Raw genomic sequence first — 10679 nt, forward strand, 5'->3', positions numbered from 1 at the left:
TCCTGTCCAATCAGAAGTAAACATGTTTCTGTTTTTGGTGGATCAGTTCCAACAAGTTATTCTGTCTGAATACAAAACGTGTCACATTTAGGTTCTTCTGCCAAAGACACAACAATGATGCTGAGTTCCAACAACAACAACAAGACAAATATGTAAAACTAAAACACACACACCCATTCAGACACACCTTGATGCATTATAATATAGAAATAAAGATGATCTGAGAGCTGATTCCATCTGTGTTTAGTCCAAATGATCCACACAGAGAGTGAAGAGATGACTCAAGTCAAAGGTCACAACTGCATGTTGGTTGCCTGAGAGAGAGAGAGAGAGAGAGAGAGACAGACAGAGAGAGAAAGAGAGAGAGAGAGACAGACAGACAGACAGAGAGAGAAAGAGAGAGAGAGAGAGAGAGAGAGAAGAGAGAGAGAGAGACAGCAGGTCAGACTTGGAATGCATTGGGTTTGGGATCCCTTGGAACACACACTGTGGGAGGAGTAGAACACACACCTTTTTTTAACCATTTAAAGTGGCCATTTTAACATGTATTAGCTTGACTCTATAATTAAAAAGAACATTTCAGATATCCATAACGTCATTCTTCCTATCCACAATCATCAGATAGATATGTGCACGTCTAAAAAAAGAATTAAAAAAATATGAAGTACTATAAAATAACCAATCAAAGCTAGAGGTGCTCGCTGCGTATACACTTAGGTCTGTTAGCCCTATAGCTGACACACAGCATGAAGCCCAGCTGTCTAATGCAGGTCCATTAAAGACTCTCAGCATCTGTCTGGACGGTCCAGCTGTGACTGGGACTGTCCAGGTGTGTCCTCCCACAGTGAGCTGGGTGATACTGACATTAGTCTTCTATTACTGCTTGTCAGAAAGCCTCATGAGTGACACGTGACGAGGAAGGAGGTGGGCTGTACTCGGTGTGTCTGCTTAGACGCTAATGTGCTGATCTCAGATGACCAACATTTCAAATGGAGGAATCATCTCTACAGCTGCTGCTGGGTAAGTTCAACGTAATGTGTGTCTCCAACAGGGACGTCACTAGGATCAAAAGAAAGGGGGGACTTAGCCCCTAGGCTATGCTAAATCTTACTTATAAACGTTACTCTAATGTTAGCTTTTAGATACATCAAAACTGCATGGGGGGGAACTTACTTAGGCTGTCTTCCTGCTGAGTTATTCTGTAGGCTAGGACTTAAATGCTATCTATCTGCTCGTGTAAATGTGTGGTGAAGTAATAACATACCTAATTCCTCTCTCTATTAGATAAGTTGTCAAAATAAGACTATTTAATTACACTAGTTATTGTTATTGACAGTAGAGTGGTTGAATCAGTGTCATGTCAACATCCAAAATGTCACGTCCAGCTCGAATAAGTAAAACAGACAAACAGAGGTCAGTGTACTACGACAAATAGCAGTACAATAGAGAGAATACAATAATAAATAGACTTTGTTGCATACTTTATCATGTAAGCTGTTGATAAGGATCCTATTTAAAGTAGCTACTGTCTGAATTTAATAACCTGATGATGGAGGAATAAAAGTTTCAACGATTACTATATGTATGTATATATGCATACATGTATGTAAGTTTACGGTATGTATGCATATCATTGTCTCACCAGAAACGGGATTTTAACCCCGACGTTATTCATTTTATAACATCGGCCCTGGAGGTAACGAGTCTCCCCTGGTTCTCTGACCACGGTCAGGAGAGGTTAACACATTGAACATTAATAAATTAAACAGCTTATTAACGTGCGCTTGTTGCCCCGTGTGAGCTGATGCGTTAATCTGTTGACATTTCTGAATGCCTTCCTACAGTTGCTTCATAAAAGCTTTCCAAAGAAATAAACGTACATGTGTCATTAGTATGAGAAAGAAATGAGATTTTAACTGGGTCGGGCTCAGGTCGGGCTCGGACACAAATATCTTAATGCCTGTTGGGCTCGGTTACTGCTCTGTTGGATGCGGGCCGGGCTCGGAAAGGTCAGCACTCTAATACATACATACATGTGTATGTACTGTATGTATGCTCATGTATAGCCTAGCCTACATTTAGGCACATACATACATACATACATACATACATACATACATACATACATACATACATACATACACACATACATACATACATACACCCCGTTCTTTTCCTAAACCCAACTGTGCCGTTGTCCCGCGTCCCGTTATTGTTTTCCTAAATCGACCCGAGCTCGAAATGCAACGTCCTGTTCTGGCGGCGACGTACACGCGGATAGCTCATGATGCGTACAGATAACACGCGCCACTCAGCTTTAGAAAGTGGCGCGTATGTTTACGAGAAGTCATGATGTCACGTTGCATAACTATCTCATATCTATGCATTGTTTTTCGGTGCACTACAGCCAGAGGTTTTCTGTTTTGATGTCTTCCTGCCTGTTAAACTAACCTGAGGTTCATTTCTCTTCAGTTCTGATCTCACTGCTGATCTGCACAACCAACCAAGGTCAGTACGCTTCTTTGTCACATCTGAAAAGTAATTCACTCACTAATAGAAAAGTTAGTGTTTCAGACAGTGGTTGAGGAGTTAAATCGCAGTGCAGTGAACAGTGAACAGGGAAATGAGGAATATGAGGAATGTGTCAGAATGAAATCATCATCTATAACTGCATCTTTCTGTCCTTCCTCCCTCCAGTCTCTCTGACTGTGAGTCCCAGCAGCTCTCAGATGATTAAAGGACAGTCTGTCTCTCTGAGCTGTGAGGAGGACGACAGCTCTGCTGGATGGACTCTGAGGAGGAACACAACCAAAGAAACCAGGACTCAGTGTGGAGAAGACTGGGGAAGACCTGCTGGTTCTTCCTGTAACATCAGCTACATGGTCCCATCGGACAGTGGAGTTTACTGGTGTGAGTCCAGAGAGGGAGCAACCAGTAACAGCATCAACATCACTGTCCCTGGTAAGATCAGACTGTGGAGTCAGTATTGATGAAGCTGTGTGTGAATGGATGACATGCTGTAGTTTGTCTCTGTGTTGAGGTGGACCAGTGATCCTGCAGAGTCCTGTCCTCCCTGTGATGGAGGGAGAAGTCCTCACTCTGACCTGTAAAACAAAGACGTCCTCCAACCTCCCAGCTGGTTTCTATAAAGATGGCTCCTTCATCAGGACTGAGCCTGCAGGTCACATGACCATCCACCATGTTTCCAGGTCTGATGAAGGCCTCTACAAGTGTAACATCAGCAGTGTTGGAGAGTCTCCACCCAGCTGGGTCTCTGTCACAGGTGAGGAGGTTAAAGGTCATCATTCATCTTAGGGTGCTTTCATACCTACAGTTCGGTAGACTCTGCGATTTGTACAAATCGTGTTTGTGTTTACACTACACTTTGTCACATGCACCAAACCTCATCTTTGAGATGATGATGATGATGATGATGATGATGTGTAGTCATTATAGGTTTTGGATCTGAAAATTATCGCCACTTGACCCATTTCTATTTGCTAATTAATGCATTGGTTTTCGGTCCACTTACTGTGTGATTGCATTCTCACATGAAGTGACCAAAATGTTGAGCACTTGAGACCTCCGTATTCAAGGGCCCAGAGTTCTGTTATTTCAACCCAGCCAGTTCGTAAATAGTCACATTATTTAGATTTTTGAATGTGACCATTTCACAAACTGCCATGACACTGGGATGCTCTGGGGGACGCAACAACGGAAAAATTAAACGCCATAACGGGGAAATTAAAATGAGCTTTCATACCGCCCCAAAACCAACGGGCGTATCCAAGGAAACGCTCCAGGGTTGGGTTAACACAGTGTGAAAGCAGCCTAACACACTGTCTGATATTAGATATTTCTTCCTCTAACTAGACCACATGTGTCAAACTCAAGGCCCGCGGGCCAAATCTGTCCCCTCGCAGATTATGATCCAGCCCACATATCAATTTACATTCACAAAGCCTTTTGGCCTGCCTAGTTTTTGTCACTTTTTCTGATGTTTTTGTCATTTCTTTTGACGATTTGTAACTTTTTCTGACATTGTTGTCACTTTTTCCGAAGTTTTTGGTCGCTTTTTTTCTATGATGGCTGAGGAACTTTTTCCTGACATCTTTAGGACTTCATTTCGACCAAACTGTAAGTGAGAAGACTATATGACATGCAATAAGACAGTAAAAGATATTCGAATTTTTTGATTAAATAAAAGCATGTCAATAAACTCTACATGTCTGGTGGCCCTTGGTGTGATTCTCACAGAGCTGTAATCGGGCCTTAAAAGTTCGACCCGAAAAAGACCGAGCCCAACAGAATTCAGCCCGAGCCAGACAGGTACATTTTGATTGACAGCTTTGTAAAAGCCCAAATCCGTACCTGTACAAAAGGCCGTCTATCAGCAGTGATTAGAGTCGGAGAATAGCGAGGACACGCGCTTCACACTTGGCGGAAAAGAGACTGCGCCGCATGCACACAGCTCTTTTTGTCTTTCGTCAAGAATGAGTAATTTATACATATTATATTATAATATATATATATATATATATTTATGTTTTAACATCATTTATTCATCACTATGCCTATCGGCCACTTGGAAGTTGGAACAAAGAAATAAAATAAGTCCTCCAGAGGCCAGGCTCCGTTTCACCTCCTCAGCATCCATTTACACGCTAATCCAAAAGCATCACCTGACCGCTCATTTACCCCGCAACCTGGAACGCAAGCCGAGCCCGGCCCGAGCCTGTGTTCAATGATAGAAATTAAGACAGAACCAGACCGAACCCGTCGGGTCCCGTAGGGTTCGGGCAGAGATCTTCAGCTCTAGATTCTCATTTTCCAGTGTGGACCTTTGTGAAGTTGAGTTTGACCCCCCTGAACTATGCCAAGGGAATTCACTCAATTACAAACATGATACACAACACTGAAGTTAAAAGTCTAAAGCTTCACATAAAAAAAGAGGAACAGTGAAAGAGCTGAACGTGTTATCTACTTACTTTTATTTCTATACTTTTAATTCAATATTTTTTTGTTAATTTTAGAGAAACCCAAGACGACAAGTCCTCCTCCAGCCTTCACCACCTCTGGCTCCTCTCTTCCTCCTCCCCTTGTGTTCTGGTCTGCTGTTTCAGTCGGTATCCTGGTTCTCCTGCTTCTCCTGGTTCTCCTGGTTCTCCTGGAGAGACGATGCATCCGTAGGAAACCTAAAGGTTAGTCTCAATAAGACTCATATTGAGCTGCAGTTTAAAATCTAAATTTACTGTTGATGTTTTCAATTTCAGAAGTGGAGTGAAGTGTTCAAACAACTGTTTCTTGAAGTCAAACGTCTCTTAGGATTCTCATGAATCACTATTCTGTTGTTGACAAACCATCTCACCACGAGGGCCCTTTAGCATGCTCCGGAGCTTTTGATCCAATCACATAATCTTCCTCATGTTTCCATCTTTACGGATGTCTCTTGAATGGATAAACTGATTGAAATTGATGTTAACTTTGGTTTATTTCAGCTGCTCAAGCTGAAGCTGGAGATGATGATGTCACATACAGTGATGTCACCATAGCACGTAACCTGCAGCAGCCAATCAGACGGAGCAGAGGTAAAGATGTTTTTATTGATTTTCAGAAGAAAACCGTGTGTGTTCTTGGTTTAATGTCCTGAGAGGATGTTTTGGGAAAAGCTATTTTATAAAATAAGGATATTGTAAAAAACTAATTGAATATTTTTAGTCCACAACAGTCACACTGTAAGGTCTATTTTAGTAGATAACAGGGTGTGTTGTGCTTGTCATGAGAGTCTGGGTGTTTTGTACCCTGTGGTTAAACAGCTCTAACAGCTCTAACAGTTCTGTGGTCGTCCAGTTTCCTGTTTCTCATAGCAACCCTTCAGCTGAGTGTGGGTCTGTTCACGTTTTACTGTAGGACACAGGACAAAACTAAGATTATATATATAAACTATAAATTTGAAGATTTACATATTTCTGTATGTTATAATGACTTACAATAGATCTAAAGTAATGGAATATGTGAATGTAAACAGTAAAATGCCATTGTTAAAGGAACACGCCGACTTATAGGGACTTTGTCTTATTCACCGTATCCCCCAGAGTTAGATAAGTCCATACATACCCTTCTTATTTCCGTGCATGTTGTAACTCTGTCTGATGCCCTTACTGCTAGCCTAGCTTAGCCCAGATCCTGGAGGTAACCGGCTCCAACTAGCTTACTGCTCCCAATAAGTGACAAAATAACGCCAACATGTTCCTGTTGTGATCTGATCACTCAGGTCTGATCTTAAAGCCAGTTAGAAATGGGGAGCAAGAGGCATAAATCTCCCGCTCAAGCTGTCAAGTTTGTGTTAGGCAAATATATTGATGGCACCATAAAAAAGATAAACAGTCTCTTTCTGGGAAATAGGCACATTTTTACATTATTTCAAGTGTTAATAACCAAGTGTTGTTTGACACGTTGACATCGTGAGTTGTTCCACCTGCGGTCAACATGTCTCTAAAAAAGATCAGCTCTGTGAGCGTGAAGTCCATTTCACATGAACTGGGTTTCCATCTAAGCCCTGCCATCAGCAACAAGTGTTAAGAAGAAAAGAAAACTGTGACATTTTAAGTTTTACTTCCACTTAACTAATAGACTTTGTACACTGTAGTCTTAAAGCTATATCGTGAAATTTGCTGCTAAAATGTATCAACTATTAAGTCCCTTTTTAATACTATGGAAAATAGTATTATTGATTGTAGTAAAAGTTAAATAATTAATGTCATGTCTTTTCCAGAGAGTGATCCTACTGCAATCTACTCCGGAGTGAGAACAGAAGACGTCTGTTACGGACAAATAGTGATCAACGACAAGAAATCAAACAGGAAGAGAGGTACGGCTCCTCTTCTATGTCTCCATCACTAGAAACATCTGTTAGAGGAGAACACAGAACACTTAAGCTGCTCACTTTCTATCAAACAAACATAAGGAAATAGTGACTTTATTAGAGACTATTTTCATTAGCGGATTAATCCTCATCTGGTACTAATGAGCATTTGTGAATGAACTACAGTGTGTGTTCATGGTCATGAAGAAACATGTCATCCAGTGCAACAGGGACCATCTTTACATGCACAATATTCATTATATATTTTTTGCCCTTATTCTGAAAAAGACATTTTTCCGACTAAGCTGTTTACAATCTTAATACATGAATATTCCAGTTACAGCCAACACGCAACCTACTGCTAAAATGACTTCATTTAATAACTGTTAAGACGAAGAAAACCTGAAAACTTGTACTTCCTCTTAAACAGTGGACTTTTCTACTTAAAGAGCTCATATTATGCTCATGTTCAGGTTCATAATTGTATTTAGAGGTTGTACCAGAATAGGTTTACATGGTTTAATTTTCAAAAAACACCATATATTTGTTGTACTGCACATTGCTGCAAGTCCTCTTTTCACCCTGTGTGTCAAGCTCTCTGTTTTAGCTACAGAGTGAGGCATCACACTTCTGTTCCATCTTTGTTGGGAGTCGCACATGCTCAGTAGCTAGGTAAGGACTACTAGCCAGTCAGAAGCAGAGTGAGGGCGTGCCCTGACAGTAGCTGGGTAAGGACTACTAGCCAGTCAGAAGCAGAGTATGAGGGCGTGCCCTGACAGTACCTAGGTAAGGACTACTAGCCAGTCAGAAGCAGAGTATGAGAGCATGCCCTGACAGTACATAGGTAAGGACTACTAACCAGTCAGAAAAAAGTATGAGGGCGTGCCCTGACAGTACCTAGGTAAGGACTACTAGCCAGTCAGAAGTAGAGTATGAGGGCGTGCCCTGACAGTACCTAGGTAAGGACTACTAGCCAGTCAGAAGCAGAGTATGAGGCGTACCCTGACAGTACCTAGGTAAGGACTACTAGCCAGTCAGAAGCAGAGTATGAGGGCGTGCCCTGACAGTACCTAGGTAAGGACTACTAACCAGTCAGAAAAAAGTATGAGGGCATGCCCTGACAGTACCTAGGTAAGGACTACTAGCCAGTCAGAAGTTATGAGGGCGTGCCCTGACAGTACCTAGGTAAGGACTACTAGCCAGTCAGAAGAAGAGTATGAGGGCATGCCCTGACAGCAGGGGCGGATCTACAGGATCTCAGCTGCCCCCCTAACTTTGGTGATCCAAAAACTGTACTTGTAAAAACAAACTGCCACTATGTCCCCAAGCTTCTCAAAACATTGAACTAAACAATACATTTACTAAAAGTTAACAATTTAATTTTTTATTTTAAATGTAATATTAGCCCCCTGCCCCTCAAATACTTAGCTACTTCCCTGATTTAAACATGCGAGCGGCATTCTCTCAGTCTGGCTCACACACAGTGAGTCAGCTGCGGTGCGGTGGCCCCCCCCCAACCCGGCTGGAGAGACTGAGCTGCCCCCCCCCCCGAGCCTCTGAAGGTGAAGTCAGTTTCCCCAGGGGAAGTTTAAACACACGTTTACCTTAAAGTTACATTTGTAATGAATGTATTGTATGCTAAAGACGATTCAGCATCAGCAATAACAGCGAGTCTATTACGTTAGCCAAAATCAGCGGTCAAATCACTCCCTCGTGATTTGTAAGAGCACTCTGCCCTTTGATTAGCCTAATTTGTATTTAATAAAGACAAGAACAGCTTAATATAAAATATAAAATCTTGTTTGTATCCATAACGTTGATGGTCGCCGTTACGCCGATGTTACGTTACAACACACAATACAGTGCCAGTTAGGAGATTGATCATGTTTATTTGATTAGCTAAGCAGTCCTATAAAATCCACTTCCTCTCACATATCACAGTAATAAGGCTGCACAAATGAAACCAAGTTACAACTGGGGAAATAACAAATACAATAGGATTAAGTAGTCTAACCATAACAGTTGTGTGCATGTGATAAATCTTTCTGATTTTATATTTGTTATAGGCTACTTATTAGCTACATGGCCCTACAGTGTAATGTTATACAAGGATAACCAGAGGTTTTCACATATTGACTTTTGCAGGCCAGAGTAGCTCAAGAAAGTAGCTGGAGCCTAAACATGAAAAAGAAGGGTAAAAGTAGGGATATGGACAGCTTTTTTGCTAAGAAAATTCAAAGAAGTACACAGGAGGAAGAGCGTGAGGGAAATGAAGGAGAAGGCAGTAAACTGGAGAGACCATGGAGGGTCAGAGCAGGAGAAGACCACAGAAGTAGAAGAGGAACTAAGTGAAGGAGATGAGGAAATAAGTGAAGGAGATGAGGAAAAAGAAGAATCAGTTAGGGATGAAGAGGAGGCTCCAGATTCAGAGAGGGACAGAGGCAGGGAGTGATCAGGAGGAGGCAGATGAAGATGACAGGGAGGAAGAGGCCTGCAGTTACCCCTGGACCATATGGTATGTTTTTATTCTTCTTCCATATAAATTGCCGTACAGTAGGATAATATGTCAATTCATTCATTTCAAACTCTAGCAGCAAGATAATGAGGGATATACAAGCTTTTAACCTATCAAACAATGACTTCTTAAAGGACGAATTGGTTTTGTTAGTAGCTGAGGAATATGGCTCTGAAAAGTATTAAAAGTATTTAAAAGTATTTTTATGTTTGTTTGGTTAAAGCCATTCACATATAGGGATTCCCACGTACCATATACCCATGCCACCCTGCCAAAACCTCTTGCCCCCTCTTTACCACCCCATGTAAAATGTTCTAGATCCGCCACTGCCTGACAGTACCTAGGTAAGGACTACTAGCCATTCAGAAGCAGAGTATGAGGGCGTGCCCTGACAGTACCTAGGTAAGGACTACTAGCCAGTCAGAAGCAGAGTATGAGGGCGTGTCCTGACAGTACCTAGGTAAGGACTACTAGCCAGTCAGAAGCAGAGTATGAGGGCCTGCCCTGACAGTACCTAGGTAAGGACTACTAGCCAGTCAGAAGCAGAGTATGAGGGCGTGCCCTGACAGTACCTAGGTAAGGACTACTAGCCAGTCAGAAGCAGAGTATGAGGGCGTGTCCTGACAGTACCTAGGTAAGGACTACTAGCCAGTCAGAAGCAGAGTATGAGGGCCTGCCCTGACAGTACCTAGGTAAGGACTACTAGCCATTCAGAAGCAGAGTATGAGGGCGTGCCCTGACAGTACCTAGGTAAGGACTACTAGCCAGTCAGAAGCAGAGTATGAGGGCGTGCCCTGACAGTACCTAGGTAAGGACTACTAGCCAGTCAGAAGCAGAGTATGAGGGCGTGCCCTGACAGTACCTAGGTAAGGACTACTAGCCAGTCAGAAGCAGAGTATGAGGGTGTGCCATGCTATTATAACGTGTGTTCCAAAGTGACCACGTTTGTCTCTGAAGTAAAGGCTGGACTACAATAGAGCTGTTTGGAGCAGTTTGTGAACAGTGTTTTCTGTTGGAGATGGTAAGTCCCTTTGGGGGGGGGGGACTTTGGGCTTTTTCACTTTGTTAACCTATAAAGTGCACAAAAAAGATATATAACACAATAAAGGAAAGGGGAAAAGCCAAAAAGTACAATATGAGCACTTTAAAAGTAATACTGATTGTAGTAGGAGTTTAAATAATCAGTATACTTTTTGTATAAGTAGTAAATATACTGTACAGTCCTGATATTAATAATGATATATGTCTTTTCCAGAGAGTGATCCTGCTGCAATCTACTCCGGAGTGAGAACAACAGAC

General features: G+C 42.0%; 1 protein-coding gene and 1 long non-coding RNA gene across 2 annotated transcripts; both read left to right on the forward strand.

Moving 5' to 3' along the window:
• Window positions 1-899: 899 nt before the first annotated feature.
• Window positions 900-5515, forward strand: LOC120572630 (low affinity immunoglobulin gamma Fc region receptor II-like; the record flags this gene model as incomplete). The annotated part of the gene is made up of 6 exons (XM_039821951.1): window positions 900-1020; window positions 2473-2508; window positions 2698-2961; window positions 3041-3283; window positions 5034-5201; window positions 5499-5515. Coding segments are annotated over exons 1-6 (759 nt in total), but the record flags the coding sequence as incomplete, so codon positions are not given.
• LOC120573017 lies at window positions 5516-10679 on the forward strand. The gene is made up of 3 exons (XR_005641591.1): window positions 5516-5588; window positions 6776-6871; window positions 10636-10679. It is a non-coding gene; the product is annotated as an uncharacterized LOC120573017 (long non-coding RNA).

This window comes from Perca fluviatilis, chromosome 14, assembly GCF_010015445.1.
Source record: "Perca fluviatilis chromosome 14, GENO_Pfluv_1.0, whole genome shotgun sequence".
NCBI classification, from domain to species: Eukaryota; Metazoa; Chordata; class Actinopteri; order Perciformes; family Percidae; genus Perca; species Perca fluviatilis.